At 40.1% G+C, this 17,390-nt stretch overlaps 1 protein-coding gene across 1 annotated transcript in view; it reads left to right on the top strand.

Moving 5' to 3' along the window:
• The window catches only part of trabd2b (TraB domain containing 2B), a 59,670-nt gene extending 45,222 nt beyond the window's left edge, over positions 1–14,448 (top strand). The window contains exons 5-7 of the mRNA XM_044043462.1: positions 10,153–10,249; positions 12,561–12,839; positions 13,627–14,448. Coding sequence (XP_043899397.1) covers positions 10,153–10,249; positions 12,561–12,839; positions 13,627–13,861 — 611 coding nt within the window. The 3' untranslated portion in view covers positions 13,862–14,448. The remainder of the gene's footprint in view (positions 1–10,152; positions 10,250–12,560; positions 12,840–13,626) is intronic.
• Positions 14,449–17,390: the final 2,942 nt, after the last annotated feature.

The raw sequence follows: 17,390 nt of genomic DNA, 5'->3' as shown, positions 1-17,390 counted from the left end.
CGCATCACTATTTCCCCTCAGACAGAGTGGCATGGCAGCACCAGCAGTGAGCCTGCTGGTAGACACTGCACACACATTGCTTGTTCTGTTACTATTGTAAACACCATCCAATCCTCCGTAAGCTATGTTATTCAACCGCTATTCGCAATACTGTTGTTTCTTTGTGCCCTTCTCCCACAGTCACAAACAAACAAATTCATTTACAGTCATATTTGCAAGACTATCATCAGAGCTGCAGAGCTGCAGAGTGCTGTGAGGGCAGGCCGTGTGTTGTTGGAGCTCTATGGTGGACTTCAGCAGGTTTTCATTTGCCAGTTTTCTGGCAGCTGCTGCCCGTTCTTATTGAAAACATCCCATGGAATTTCCTGATGCTGCCGCGGCCTAGACACCGCTTCGCACACATACACACTCACACGTGTGTTTGTGTATGTTTGTGACACAAAGTCAGATGATCCGCAAAGATATTTATCACCAAAAAAAAAAGAGTTCTTACTGTCAAAAATACACATGTACTATTGTTTGTTTTGAAGTCTGAGCCTCTATGGATTTGTTTGCTGGAGTTTATTTTACAATGCAAAGGCCTATAATAGCCCATTGTGCACGCATAGAAGGACCATGTGTTTTTCAGTCATTTTTTGTGGTGTGGCATTGAAGTGATGACTGAGGGAGAAAGCTTGCCAGGGCTGCATGTCAGTGTCTCTGGGGCTCTTCCTCCCTTTGTGCGTATCTGCTGTTCCTAGCCCCTCTGTCTGTCCATCTGTCTTCAACCTCTATAGCTCTCAATTCAACTCACCTGTCTCTGTCTTGCTTGCCACTGTGTGTGTGTTTTACGCTGCTATCTATCACCTCAGTTTGTCCTCTTCTTCTGGTGCTGTCTCGCCTTTTTTCAAGCTGAAGCCGTCCCTCGCCGCTGTCTCACAGCAGCGTCTTCTCCTTCAGACGGAGCATTTTATGAAATGATGGCGCTACCATGTGTGCGTCATGTGTTGTGCTCTGCACAGCAGAGAAGACAGATTGGGAGGAAGGAATTGAAAGATATCGTTAGTTCTTTCCAAGTGACAGTTTGGGCTTAGCACACATTGAAATTAATTTTTAACAGGAGTGGGGTTTGGCCCAGAAACCACTATTGCTTGCTAAAGAGTAATGTATGTCACTGCATATTGGTCTAATAGGTTCTCAGTGAGAGTTAAAACATCTATTCTAGCACTGCACACATATATTTAAGTAGACCCACCATGCACCAGAGAATACTCAAAATAATTTGTTCATAAATGCATTATGTTACCATATGAGGAAAGCTGATTCAAAATACTAATACACATACATAATCAAATACAGTAACCACAAAAGTGGAGCAAATGTGATACATATGCAAAGTCTTTGAGATGTTGAGGAATACAACTTTGTTACACACAATTTGTCTTAGGTTAAATCTTAAAAGCTGCTAGAGTTCATTGCTTAAATTGAATCAGTACAGTTCATTAACTTGTTCAAATATTAAGCACGTCATTAGAAAAAAAAAAGAACATCCGAAACTGTATTTAGAGCCAAGAAAATGCTCAATGTTACATTTCATAAACACGTGGATGCTTCAGTTGTGCTCACTTTGATCATTTGAGCTCTGAAACTAAAGACGTGCATATGCAGCAGAATGTATGCAGAGCAGGGAACACTAGAATACAAAGGTCCACTTCTTGGGGCCCATACTGTACAACTGCTGGTTTCCCTGCTTGGTATTTAATTGCATTCACCTGTTGTCCCAGGTGTAAATAAAATACTGATTAAATGGCAAGAATGAAAACCAGCTGGCCTCTAGGTCCTGAGAAATGACGGCTGTGAAACATGGTTTCTGCCGGCACAGACACACACGCACATGTGCACACACACACACACACACACACACACACACACACACTAAATCACATAAACTCACATTCGCACACAGACATGCACATACAGTTCATATGGTAAGCTACATTCACAGTTACATGCCTCCTGGAAGGCCTGTCTGTCATGTGCCCCAGCAACACACACACACACACACAATTGTTCTTCCATCTTTGTGAGGACACTTGTTAACATAACGTGTCCCCTTAATTGTCCCCTTACCCTAACCTTAAACTTCCCAACTAAATGCTTAACCACTTAGCCTCAACCTAAATCAAACAGAACCCAAGAAACACCCTTTGATTCAGCATAGTTATAGGCTCACACACATATGTAATCTTTTATTATTCACACACACATGAGACTTTTCCACCTGCTCACAAGAAAAAACATTGCCGTGTTTTCTTCTCAATTGCAACTTTAATGGTGGAAGGATGAGATGAAAAAGATAAAGTCACAGCTTCTTCCATTACGAGTGTGTGTGTGTGAGAAAATAATAATAATCCTCACAAAGCAGCTAAGAGAAATAAAAACATTGCTGTAGGTTTAGCTCACCTCCCTTTCTGTCTGTGTTTCTTTGCACCTTTGTATTCCCCCCTTCAAAACTACTTTCCCTTTCTGTCTCAGTGCTTCCATGATTTTCCCTCACCTCGCCCTCCTTCTTCACTTTGGTTCTGTCCACCAGGAGAACTTTACAGACTCCCTCAGTCTAAATATTTAAATGTGGGGAATGACTTTAGTCCAGTGTCAGGCCCACCGCATGCAGCAGTTGGCCTCAGGTCCTCTTGATCTCTGTATTTGACCAGAACTTCAACCAGAACCTGGATGGGAACAGCCCCGTCAACAGCTGTCATTAATAACACCTCAGAGAGGTGGATATCGGACCGCATGCATAGGAAGTGAAGTCATTATGGAGATGAGGAATAAGTGAGAGTTGTGGAAGGGTGGAGGGGGAAGACTCCACATTATTCCCCTTTCTCCAAACCTAGATCCGGACAGAGTGGTGGAACTTACCATCCTGTCTTTTTGGGTTCAAGTGAAAGTGATGGTCTTTCTTTTTTTTTCAAGGCATTGCTTCAACTGTTTCTGAGGCACTGTGCGTAGTTGATTCTGCGGCTCTGCCCTGTTAATCTGGAGGCTGTATTGTGATTTATAGAGCGATTCCAGCGCAGTAGAACTGTAAATGGAAATGCACAGCAAGGCGTTGGGATGCTGGGCCTATTAAAATCTTTGCTGCATTACTCATAGGTTGTTCAGGGAAAGAGCGATAATGCCACACAGAATAAGTCGGAGAGAGACACTTTATAACAGACAATATATTGTAAATACACATACAATTAAATTTGATACTGGCCCATTAGCAGAATGTGGAAAAAAAAACTGACTTGATGAAGAAATGAAAACACACATGCTTGGTTATTTAACTGCTTAATGAGTATGAAAATGATCTAAATCATAGACCGTGACCTTAGCAGTCAACAGATCTCAATCCAACTCCCACATTTCAGTCATGCATGCTTATGCTATTTATGATAATGGTGACAGATTAACCTCAAAATCCGCAGAAATTTTTAGCACAATTTATCTTCATTTTCTAGCTGACAGCCCTGGATTTATTTGGGCGAAAACTGTTGACAGCAAATTTTAGCTGCAGCTGCATCTTGCATTAGTGCACACACACGCACACGCACACGCGTACATGATATGAATATACAACAGTTCACAAGTAATTTGACTGGACGAGAAGCATTCCATAACTGCTGATAACAGCAGTGGGACTTTTAACTGTAGTATCACTCCACTTGACAGGTGTTCATAATAATAATCATTAATTACACACTGTTCAGACATTCATCTAGAAATAACATGGCGTGGAAGAATGTTGGGCGTCAGACAGTCAAAAGTCAAAACCTGTCCATTTTTAGACATTTAAGTAAGTTACCCAGCTAGCTTGTTTCAAAAGATGACAACATAACAAATACAACCAAGGCTTGAGATTGGAAGTCCGGAGAAGCCAAGGGATTTTCAGGAAAAATTTGGACATATCCACTATCTGAGTGTCATCCAACTGAGAGCTCAGCCGCTGAATCCAAGGTCACAGTAGAACTCTCTTCAGGGTTTCCTGCTCCAGGGATCAGCTTATTTCTCCAGTCTTGTTTCCACACAGAACAGTCTTTCAAGTCAGTTTACGCTTTTTTATTAGTTGATCAAAGTTCCTAAACTCCAGAATGTTTGCTCATTTTCCAACGCTCACTTCTCACAGCATTCATTCGTCCTTAAACTTCCTTGTTTGTTTCCTTCTTTTTTAGCTCTCAGGTGTGGCTGATTTATCAGCTCCCTTCCCCCTTCACTTCCTGCTTTGGCAATTCATTCATTCATTCATTCATTCATTCATTCATCTTCTACCACTTTATCCACATGAGGGTCGCGGGGGCCACTTTAGCCAGTCCATAACTGGGCCATAGATGAACAACCAGCCACTGTTTGGCCATTTTTCCTTTATTTTCCTTTCTCCTTCTTGTTAAATACATTTGAATTCAATTATGAAGGAGAAGGAGCAGGATTCTATCAAGCAAACATCCCAGTGTGTCAGTAGTGATATATGCAGCACTTGACCTGTGGCCGTGCTGATGTGCTACCTCTCATGTGATGTTGCTTAAGGATACATTAATATATAGCTGTCCTCTTTTAAGCCAAACTTTTTAAGCCAAACTCGATCAACATATGAACCACTGCTCTTCTGCATCATCAAAACAATAGATGAGACAATATTTTGGGGTGGGGAAACACTATGTTCATTAGACAAGCGGCGATCGGAGACTTGATGATGCAAAGGGGCGGTGCTCCACCTGTCATGCCAGTTTTCCCTTTAATTTGTCACCCACACACATTTACAACACGCGTGCTGATGAGTGGAAATTCTTCGATCATCTCTGTCTGTGTACACACAGAAAATGTTCTAAACAGCACGCTCAGAAGGGGAACACGCCCTCGTCATCTATTAAGTATTTTTATTGTTCCTCTCTGTTTAATGGGTTTCCCTCACCACTGTACCGCCACCCCTGTTTTCCTTCATCGTCACATCTCACTTTCATGTGTTGTTCAACTCGCTCGGAGGCAACAGCTTGTGTTTGTTTGGACGATGATGTAGCAACAGTACCCAGCATGCACTCCCCTCAGTGCAGGGTGTACTCCAGCGTGATCCGTCTTGCCCATGGGTAGGATTTCTGTATTTCCTCCCTCCACCTCCTGTCAGCATTAATCTTTACTCAGGCTCAATCTGTATTTTTTTCTTCCTTTCTTGTTTTTATTCACTTAATCTACCACTAAATTGGCTTTTTATGATCTCCTCCCTACTCGTGTTCTCTCATCCTTTTTCGTGTTCTCATATGAGGTGGTCTGAGCCATGTGGGATGTTCTTAAACAACTTGTGCGTATCTGTTGATCCAATGTTTACAAGGTGTAATTGCAAACATATTTGTTTGTACAAAAAAACTGAAAAATAACAGAATGTTCTTCCTGTGTGCACTTTTTTTTCCCAGTTCTTTCATTCAGTGCTGCTGTACCAAATTGCTTGCTGTGTTTTCTGTCTTCATCTCCTCCTCCTCCGCCAGGTTCTCTTTGCATTTTGAAAGTTGCCCAGAAGGATAAAGAATGGGAAGAAAAGAGCGGTGGACGTAAGGAGAATAGAGACAGAAAAGATGGGATGAATAGGCTGTGACAGTGAAAGCAATTCACAAACAAGTTTTACTGGAAAGAAAAGACAAGGGGAAACATATAGATGGGTATATATATATGTATATATATATCTATATCTATAGATATAGATATATATATCTATATAGATATATATCTATATATCTATATATATATATAGATATATATATATATATATCTATATTCATATATGTAGAGAGTGAGAAATCAAAATGCACTGAAAACCAGACAGGCAAAGCAGGCTTAAGAGATACGGTTGTGTCTATAAAGACAAGAGGAAGGCGCAGGAGACATGAGATGCACAGTAAACATAAACAGACAAAGGACAATGTGGAATACATAGAGTTGCTACTGTAAGTGGAAATCAGGGATGGGTCATTAACTGCATTAACCACCAGAGGGGAAACACCCTGTAACCAAGTGTACACTGCAAAAGGTCACAGTGGTCAAAACACAAAGGATAAATTGATTCTGGGGGTGTACTGTTGTGGCCCAAGGAAGAAATGATCAGACTCTGGTGATACAGATGGGGATTTTTTGTTTGTTTTTTTTAACTGTATATTATAAACCTTATGAGATATGAGAATGTGGGAAAGTGGACAGCCTCTTAGTGTTTTCTCTGGTTTTTTTTTTTGGTTTTTTTTTTAATGCATAGCTTTATTAATGTGATGACAGTGGACTGACAGGCGCATAATGGATTATTTGGCAAAAAGAAATAGTACAAAGCCACAAGACCACAAGTAAGTTTGCAGCTGCCTTAGCCTTAGCATGCAGCTACAGATCACTTTGTCGATGAATGATTGTGATTAAAAAAGAAAAACCTAACGATGAAGATTAAAGCTGTGCTCCAGTTCAGCTCTGTATAATAAGGCATGAAATTACACTTAAAATGATTGCTGTGCATGTTTAGAAATGCTGTGGGATGCTTTAGAACATACTGTGTAATCAGCGCTTACACCTAGAAGTTACACACATGTTGTGTAAATATTGATGAAAACAAAATTGCTTATGTACAGTAGGAAGTGGTGGATGATGGTGGGCATGCTGCAGGAAGACTTTGATGCCGAAATCAGGGTTAACACTAATTATGTAAGTAAATACATCCAGTCAAGTGCCTCAAATCACTTTTCAGTGTTTTAGTATTTAACCAGGACCACAGTCTTTCCTCAACTCTAAACCAAGAGCTCTGAGTGCCTGAGTGTAATCATAAAAACATTAATCATGGGCAAAAAAAGGAAAAAAGAAAAGAGGTCACAGCTGTAAAATATCAACACAATTTACAGATGGTGATCATATGGCTCTCGGAGGACTTTACAAAAGGAACAATGAGTTTTAAATCTTCACAATAACACTAACACTCACAATAACAAATAGTTTTGGCATTCCTGGGTCATATTTTTTAATTACGATTTTAGGGGGGGGTGGAAAGAGAAAAGTAGGACATGGGGCTTTTTCTGTATTATGGTGTTTGGACATTGTTTTTTAAAGTTTAATTTTGCTTTATTCTTGATGACACATGTTGATCCGGTCAGTGTCTACGTGCTCGACATTCAGCATTTTTTTTAATTGAATGGTTTGTTGGACCTTTCATTTGCTGCAGAAGCACCGCAGCGTTTACTCTCTGGATTACTCACAAACAAACACACGCGTTTGTGCAGCTATTCCATTCATTTTGACAGCCTAAACAAAACAATATCCCTCACCTTAACCTGAATCGAACACCAATTCAAATCTTACTCTTCCCAGTTCCTGTTACAATACAAGATGTTAAATAGCTCAGAAAAAGACATACATTCATAGCTTTTTCTGACCTGTGAGGCTAACACGATAAGTAAGGAGGTGGTAAGTTGTGGCTGCACGTTTACAGGATCATAGAGACAATCACTGGAGTTTTTGCTCAAGCTCAGCTGACTGAGCGAACTATTCGTAACACCAGGAAACATTCAGTTTAACCTCACACTCACTAAGCACTCAAGAGGTGTTCTTCTCTCCCCTGACATATCTGCCTGTCACAGATATGAGGGGTTGAATCTGTCAGCATGCAGCCACTGTGTGAGCCCACTTTAGCTCTGAGGTCTCGTAACGAGGAAAGGATGGAAGAGTAGAATGAAGAATGTTGAAGGACAGAGGAGAGCAATATGTTTATATTATACATAAATGTGTTTCAGTGACAACCCTGTTGATGTAAAACATTTTAGAAGAAAAATATTCATTTTAAACTGATGATGAATCGAAATGAAACGTTAAGAGATCACCTCAGTTATATTGTATTAGATTCACTCTTTGACTCTGGAGCTAATCCCATGGTTGCACAATTTTCTATTTTTATTTTTATTTTTTAATCTCTCCTGCATGTTCCATCTGTCACTGAAAAAAAGAAAACAGTTGACAAAAAGTGAATTCTTTTGGTAACACACAAAGGAATTAAGTTCATTTAATAAGTTAATTCAATATAATTATAATTACAAGTTGATTTAATATTTATGTTAAATTAAATTGTCTTCATTTAACTAATTCATTTGAGTGTTAGCAACTGAAGTAGTTCTTTAGTGTGCCGTACTTGGTGATGACATGCAATTGTTCTTTGGTCTCCTTTATTACTCATTTTTGGATAATTAAGGATAGGATTTAGGATATCCCCGTTAGTCAACACAACAACACACATGTACATATTCCCAACTTTTCTCAGTCAAGACCTCACTCTCTCCCCCGACACAGTTGTGTGACAAGCTTCCTCTCACTCTGCAGCCTCTCCCCCAGCGCTGCCTTTGAACTCTGCTGCCAAGAGAATGTAACGCCGCGTGCCTTTTTCTCTGACTTTCAGGAATGATCAGGAACATTATCATGATGAAATTGGCAGGGGGTGAGGAGCTGAGTGGGAGCAGAGGGGCCCAGCAAAAAGCAAGCGAGAGGCTTGAATATTGTCAACATGTTGGTAATAAGCTCCAGTGAGTCGAGGTGTGAGCGTGTTTGAATTATTTGTTACCTCTTTATGATTCTCTGGCATAAACGCTGACCTCAGTCCTCATGGAGACCAAAACCTGCTCCTAATGAGGCAGAACGTCATTTCTGAGGAAGTAGTTAAGCTGAATTGTGGTTAGGTTGAGGTTAAGGTCAGGCATTAACTGGTTATGGTTAATGTTAGGGATAATGCTTTGGTTAGGCTGTCCAAATGCAGTCTCAATGCAGAAGAAAAGCTGTGCAAACCTGTATGTGTTGAGCAGGGTGTGATTTCAGGGTACATTACAGTTTGCTGCTGGGTTGAGTGACGTGACGGATTATTGGATGGTGGGAGAAGTAGAAAAAAACAGCTTTCATCAGTGTGGGGCTGGGGTCCATGTCTTTGATGTGAGCTCCAAGGAATCATGTACATGGTGAAGGAATTGTAGAGAGCGGTAGGGAGCAGTCAGGAGGTTGAGTGTCTACAATATGGGGTCATTACAGAGCAACAAGTGGGTCCAGTACATAAGCTACCTTACATTTGGATAGACCCTGTTATCTAGCTGATCCTCCACAGTGCTGTTTCTTTTAACATCACAGCCACAGTCTCATAATTTTACCACATCAGGCCACTTCCTGAGAATATAGTAAATATAGTATGTATTGACTGCACATAAAAGATAGCACTATCATGTTGTTAGTGTAAAGGTGTCTATAAATGGACCTGAGGCAATCTCTCCATCTTTGAAACGCTGTATTATTGTGCTTATTGTTTTCTGTTAATGCGTTTTTTAAGGTTGCTCTGCAGCATAGGCAGTTTTCGCGGAAGGTCTGTGGTTTGATCCCTGGCTCCTCTACTCTATGTATGTACTGTATAGATCAATGGCAAAACTGTAGTTGTGTTAAGTATGGGAACAGCATCATATAAACACACACCTTGTACCATTCACTGATGCTGAAATAGCAACCTTTCCACTGATGGGATGTGTATGCACAGCTGCACAGTAGAGCAGCTAATGGGAACGCCCTCGCTCTGTGAACTGTCCTGTGATTGGTCAGTTTCCCATGTCATGGGCCAGATTTCACCAAGGCTGGAAACAGAGTTCAAAGAGGGTGCATAATTCTAATTCTCTTTCACGTCAATTGATGTGCATTATGTCGAAAATATTAATACAAGTCCTCTGTTTTTTTGGCCACATGTGCTTGTTTCTCTGTGAGCAGTATAACTTAAAACTCACTGGGGAACTGAGCTGCCTTGGTGGAGGTTTGTGGTCTCTGAGTGCTTTCTCTCAGAGAGCTCTCTATTATTATTCATTATGGCCAAATATATCCTGTCTACCTCTGCTTTAAGTGACCACCAGGTATTAGAGTCTAGCTTAGATAATACAATTTGTGATCCATATGTAATGTCAACAGCATGGTGGTGATACAGAGCAAAGTCTCTTGGGATACATCATCTGAGGACCATGAATGTCTGTACAAATGTCTTCCAATCTCAGACTGAACCGCTGTGGAATATTAAGAAGCTGTTTTATTTTTCCTATAAACACGATCAGATTCTTACTACTCAAAGAGAAAACAACAACTTTTTTTTCTGTCTACTGTCAGGCCACTTCCTGGGGAACCACAGTGTGCTGGACATCCTGAGGCAAGAAGGCTATGAGATCATCCACATGCCCTCTGATCATCAAGAGCCAGTCGCTGAGTGAGTAAGCAGAGAATAGTGCACCGTAACAGATGTATCACTTGATTAAAGTAGTGTGTTTACAAATAAAAAAATGTGTTAGTGGGGAAAAACTGTAAAAATAACCTGCAATGGCTACCCTTTTAACTTCTGACCACCTCTTATATTGAATACAGTATGTGACATTTCTGCATTTAAATGTCTAAAAATCCATGGAAATCCATTCTAGTCACCTTTTACCATCCACTCAACAATCTCTGCTATAACCTTTTATTTGCAAAACCCTTCAAAAAGTTATAGTGCTGAAAGAAATGTCCAGAACCACTTGGCCAGTGTGTTTATTTTTATTGTTTTATTTTATTGTGTGTTATTTGTTACTAATGGATCAAGATTACTCACTTTCCGCAAAGGGAAATCAAGCGAGACTACAATTCCCTTGATCACACTCTGCTCACAGACTTTTAATTAAACTAGCACTTTTGCTGTTGTTTTCAATAAGAGACCCCTAGTGGTAGAAATGACATACTGTGTGTGTGAGTTATGTGGAGTGGTTGGTTGATTCCAGTTTTCTCCAGGTTGCAATCACACATTACTCTGAAACCAAACCGTGGATCTTCTGATCTGACAAGATAATGAATGGAAAAAGACGAGAGGAGTGTGATTATAGCTGTATGGACGAACATCAGATTGTTGATGATATGGTAATATAGACTGTAACAGATGCTGTCCAAATTCTGCTCTGCAACAAACAACGCTAAGCTATGCAGGAATGCTTTGATAGCTCATCAACTCCCTCACCTTCCTCCCTTGCTCTCGCATCTGCCGGCCAACGGCAAGCTGCCAGTGGAGGTTCTGTCTGTTCTCAGCAGCCACTGTTACCACAGTCAACACAAACGCATAATATACACACATACATGTGTGTTTGCAGGGTGAGAGGAATGGTGCACAATGCCAAGGAACAGGGCTGCAGGGCTGCACGCGCATGCAAACTCACACACCTCACACAGAGGCTTGGCTTCTCTCCTGCTGAATTTCTTCAACAAACTTGCTTTATATTACACTGTGTGTGTGTGTGTGTGTGTGTGTGCGCGTGTGTGTTCCTATCTTTGGCACAGAGCCGCTCCCCTCTCAGGCTGATCCATGGGTCCATAAAATAGTTATAAGAGCCATTTGAATCAGTGTGGAAATGGAAAAACAAGGCACAACAAGGGGGGAATCTCTTTGTAACAGTAAAAACATCCCCGTACCACCATCCAGCCGGGGCTTTTACAAACGTCTCACTGCCAATTACAGCGGCTGTAAACGTAGCCTCCCCGTTTCCCTCTGCTCTGCGTGCACAGTTGTGGGCTTTAGCCAGTGGCTCTGGTTTAGAAGCTTGACAAGTGGACTGACTTACTGTGGTCACAAAACGCTCGTGTTTGCTGCACACTCATACGACCACACACTTATACGTGTGCATGCATGCTGACACTTGCTGATACGACAGGTGATGGGACAGGCAAAGGAAAACACCACAAGATGGCTGCGTGAGAGGTGTTTATGAAAGCTTCTTAGCCTCAGACCTGGAGGGTTTTCGACTCGACTGGCAGACGGTTCTCCGAGAGTGATTATATGACTGACTGACAGAGCAGACTACTGCTGGGTTTGGCTCCACAGTAGCTTGACCACAGGCCTGGAGCTATCATCACCCTAACCAAACATCAGACCTGAATGGGTGTCTCTGAAGCCTGTAGTAAAAGTGCAGAGCATCAGATTTATGATCAAGCAAATTAAAAGTAAGCAGCGAAAATCACGACTAAACCAATCCATCATAACATATAATGTTTATAATCGGATTTTTCATTTTCTTTTTTACTTCCCACTGCTTGTCTCAGTGCTCATGATGTGTATAATTTTAGGCTCTTTTTTTGATGTTCCACCTTGAAACACAAAGCTATGCTGACAGAAAAAGAACAAGAGCAGAGAAAGTATGAGTAATGGGTGGAAGAAAGAGGAGCATGGCAAACACTTTGGAGGAGTTGGTGATTCTGGGTGGTCTGCTTTGGACAGATGTCAGTTTTTGACGCACTTGTCCAGTCACAAGACTAACAGCTTCCTCAAACATGGCCTCTTGAGTATTTTGGTCATACAGTACAGTGTTTATATAGGAAGGAATCCTGTGTGGTGCTCATATACTACATTTGACTTAATTGAAAATGGTCTAAAATGTAAATGGAGTAGTGTGTTCAGGGACCAGGGAAAAAATAGCATTTATTGTAAGAAAGTGGGATTCAGAAAGTGGGTTTTTAATTAAGAAAAAATGATACTTATTCTCTCTGTCCTGTTACTTCAGGAGTAAACCAGCTGAAGAACCTGCAGCAGGGTCCAGTGAAGAGAGCACTGACTCTGCCACTGTGTCTCCCACCGGCTGGCAGACCAGTCCATCAGAGGTGGATCTGGAGGACCCAGAGGACATTCTTGGACTGGGTGGTGAGGAGCTTCCTCACATGCTGCTCCCTGACAGCCTGAGCCAACTGGAGGAATTTGGGCGACACAAGCGGCCTCGCAAAGCTCACCGTGGCCACGGGCGACCCCGTCTCTTCAGTGACCTGTGGGTTCGCATTGGGGATGGGTGAGAAAATCAAGATAACTTTATTCGATTTCCTGCTTGTGTGTGTGTGTGTGTGTGTGTGTTTTTTCTCCTTTTTCAATAAGGTTGAGCAAGATTAATGTTATTGAAGACATTAATACATAATATAATATTATTTTCCACCTTCCTCTTGCTCCTCTCCCGAACAATTTAATTTTTGGGAATATAAATTACACAAAAACTCTAACAATCAGGTTTTCAAGGAGAATTAATTCAGACATTTTTAGTGGGCTTTTATTTGTTTTCAGTCATACTCGCTTGCAGCTGTCTTGCTTTACTCGAGCAATGTTGCAGTTGCCTCCATCTGTCTTGACATAAAACAATTCATGTGTGCACAGCATGGGAAGTATGTTGCTGAGTAGCACAGTAAATACTGCTGTACTAAGAAACAAAGCTTAATCAGCATTGCATGAACTCGTTTGACAATGGTTTATGTGTAAGAGAGATTTGTTTATATTTAAAAGTTATGCACTTACAGCTTTAATTTTTTTTCCCCAGTGAAATTGAACGTAGACAGACACAATCTGCCCCTCACACATCAAAGGCAGATGAAATTCCCTACCACAGTAGCTATGGCAACCCAAAACAAAGGCATATGAGGAGGAAATCACATCTTCCTTACTCGTCCAGTTTTCAGAGTTAGCAGATGTGCTAGCCACATGTACATGTGTCAGGGTCTGGTCAACGATGCATGCAGCTTTAATTTATTAACTTTTTTTAATGCAAATTTTAAGCGGAACCATGATCTCTTGTGTTGTCTTTTCTCCAGTACGACGGCACCACCAAATGTGAGGATAATCAATGGCTATGTGACAGTGGAGCCTCCACTCACCCATCAGGAGCAGCACAGACTGGTGGAGAGCTACGTCACAGAGCGACAAGCAGCTCCATCGTCCTCCGTGTCACCTCGTCCCAGCTCAGCTCAGGCAACCTCAGTCCACAGCACCCTCACACTATCTTGTCTTTTAGCCTGGATCTTATCAAACGTGCTGTTTACCTCCTGACCACAAGACACAGCGTTATCTCACAGACAAACACTCAGACGCTATGTCGTCCGTACAACAGCAGTGGAATGTACCTGATAAACAACAGGAATGACCATCAACACATACAAGAGGTTTTAGTCAGAACATGACGTTCCTAATTTGGGACAGTCCTGCTGCTGTTTGGCCTTCACCACAGCGAGGGCTCCAACCTGCCGGAAAGGCCAAGTCTCAAAGTGTGTGGAATAAGCTCTCAGCCATGGGTGGAGTCTTCAAACCTCATGAAAGTATTACCATAGAATTACAAACACGTAGCACAATGAAGACCTGTGATGCTGAGGAGATTGTGTGGTGGAATTGTCAACCTAATAAAATGTAATACTCTATAGAAAAATAAGACTGACATTACTAATGAGAACAAACCATTTTTATAACGCAAAAAAAGTCAAAGAATACTGTGTAGAGGGTGGTACACGCGGTCACCACTGTTGTAAATTGTCCATTTTGTTCATAAAGAAATATTGTATATTTATTATTTCTTGAAGAAAGGAGTATATTTTCTTGCTTTTTGAAGAAACATGAAAAAAAAAATAAACTTTCAAAACCAATCAAGTGTGCAATGGTTATTTCTCTCCACCAGAGAAATAATTTATTTTGGTGGTAATTACATACACTAAACTCTGTGGACTTAGCGTGTCGTATCATTATTCAGTTATTATTCATTCATTTTGACATTTGACTAATCAAAATGCACCTTCCAGTGTCAGACACGTGTGCATTTCACATGTATATATACCAATATACAGTGCTTAACAAATTTGACCACCTGTCATAAAAATGAGAAAACATAAATATTTTAATAATCTTTGAAAAAGGTGAATACAAACTGAATTCATTCTTTTTTTTTAACCAAATTTGAGGAGTCAGAAATTAATCTAGCATAATAATCAACCACTAAATCTATTTTTTTCTGTTCAGGAATGCAAGTAAATAACTATAATTTGACATCTTAATCAAGAAATAAGGATGTGCTTTACTATTTTTTTCTGGTTTTATGTAAAACAGTAAGTTGAAAAATTCATGAATAACAATAATCTACATACTAGTGTATTAACCGTTACAGAAACATCAAAGATTATTTTGATAATTACTAATTTAGGGCAGCTGTGGCTTTGGGTGGTGGTCTAATACATTTTTAAGCACTGTAAATTGAGTAAAAAAATCTTACCTTAACTAATTACACACAAATGATGTGTTGAAAATATAACTTGCAGTTAAATGTACAGTTATCAGTGCAGACTGAGGTTAAGTGTAACAGCTTGTGTTAATCTGCCCTCTGCTGGTTGAGCTGGAGAAAAAGACTTTCCTCTAGCACAGGGGTCTCTAACATGTGGCCCACCACTCAGTATCAAGTGTAAGTGTCTGTTTATGATTTTTACAGACCTGTGTGTGTGTGTGTGTGTGAATATTATTTAAACAAACAGTTTTACTTATTAGAAATATTTATTTATTTCTGTATCATGATGGAATTTTATGCTATAATGTAAATTGAATCATTCCATCCAAGTAATTTTCACTAAACCAGTTCATTGGCTTTATTAGTTGAAATTAAGTAAAATGTAATTGAGTGACATCAGTGAATCTGGCAACCTTCTCTGCATTCGGAGCATGACGTCAAAAGCCCCGCCCCGCATTTCAGCGGTCTTTCGTCAGGCACGAACTCCACGTCCATGGTCCACATCTCTACTAGGTTGACGGAGTTTGACTGAGACGGAACGTGAATATGGAACCAAGAAGGCAAGTTTTAAGCGAAACAAACGTTTTACGTTCCTGTTGGCTTACCTGGTAAAATCAGTTTCTCCGCATTGAAAGCAGCGGCGGCTGCGGCGCTAGCTAATTGTTTATTTTCCTAGTAGCTAGCTAACTAGCTAACTAACTTTGCTAGCACGAGGTATGTCCTTTTCGCCCCCATTACATGAGCTCGTGGTTTTATCAAAGCTGGATGTGGTGTGCTGGCTGGAACGAGTGAATTTCATTGTTACATGATATGCGTTTTACAGAAATATGGAAAAGTTGTGCTGCCAGCTCTGTTGACCCCCCAACCACCCCCACCATTCCACCGTTACAAGTCACTGAAGTTGAAGTCCTTTGAAATTTTAAATTGTTGATACTGATACAATTGACTTGAGTTGATTTATGATTGTATATGTGTATTTGTGAACACATTAAAATGACCATGGTCTACTTTGAAATAATTACTGTCATAAAAGTTTTCGCATGCTGGCAGGAGGTGTGTAATTTGAAAAAAAAAAACAACAACAACGGACCACCGCGAGGTATGGGGTTAAATTCGTTCCAGTAATATTTGTATATGTGCAGAGGGTAATCCACACGTATTTCTTGATTTGAATGCGTGTTTTGAGATCCACAAATAAAAAAAAAAAACTATTTGTAACTTGTTTATTGATTTTTACAAATCTAGATTTGTATTTGTAAATACTATTACATTTGTAAAACTGAACGTTTGTGAAGGCATGTATAGATCTTTATAATCTATGTTTTTAATTCCTGGAGTTTCACTTTTGTAAAACCTTCCTAAAGGCCATAAAAAGCCCACAAAAATTGTATTTCCCAGAGTGACGTCACAGCTGTGCACAGCCAAGCGCAGTCATGTGGCGTCTCGGGAACGCCGCTACTATCAGGGAACTGTGCGATGTGAAAAATTTATGAGAAATGTTAATAAATGAAGGCACTTCTTTTACATTTAAAAAAAAAATATTACAACAAAGCAAGTTTTAGTTCTTTATTCGTCGCTCATTCATATTTATTTTCAAACTTATTATCGATGTATTAATCGGCTGCCAGCCATTTTCAGAGCAGTGGTCGAATTGACGTCTATAGCTGTCAATGGCAGCCAATGAGTTAACGGTCGTGAACACGGGTCAGATACCTGCACTCCCATCACCACTGATTCACGGTCAGAGACCTGCACTCACATCACCACTGATTCCCGGGGAGGCTGCTTGTCTTATCGTCACCATCGGTTCATAAAGTTACCGATAAATGTGATGAACACATGAAGTAGAGTAAAAGAATCTGGAGTTATAAAATTATGTTTAACATGTTGTTATTGTTCCTATATATAATCATGAGTCTGCAGGTATTCTGGCCTGACTTTATTTTAATATTTGATGATTATTATATTTACCATAAATTGTAATTATAATGATAATTTAGATTTATTTGTAAGCCACCTATACAAAAACAGTTAGAAATTTGAACTTTGAAATTAAAACCAAAATAAAAAGCATAGCAATGAGACCAAAAATAATATTCATGGTTAATATTCAATGAAATGTTTTTTTTATTCATCATGAAAGTACTTAATGTTGAAATTATTTTCTTGGACAATGATACATAAAATCCCTGAGTCCTGTGACTGTTATTAGCATACAGTATATCAGTGAATAGAAAATCAAGCAAAACTCGTCCAAGAAAACAACATAATTCCTGTAACAGCGCCAGAACCATTAAATTGATCATTTTAACC

The sequence above is a fragment of the Solea senegalensis genome, linkage group LG14 (genome assembly GCF_019176455.1).
Source record: "Solea senegalensis isolate Sse05_10M linkage group LG14, IFAPA_SoseM_1, whole genome shotgun sequence".
Lineage (NCBI taxonomy): Eukaryota > Metazoa > Chordata > Actinopteri > Pleuronectiformes > Soleidae > Solea > Solea senegalensis.
This window is presented reverse-complemented; position numbering and strand designations above follow the sequence as displayed.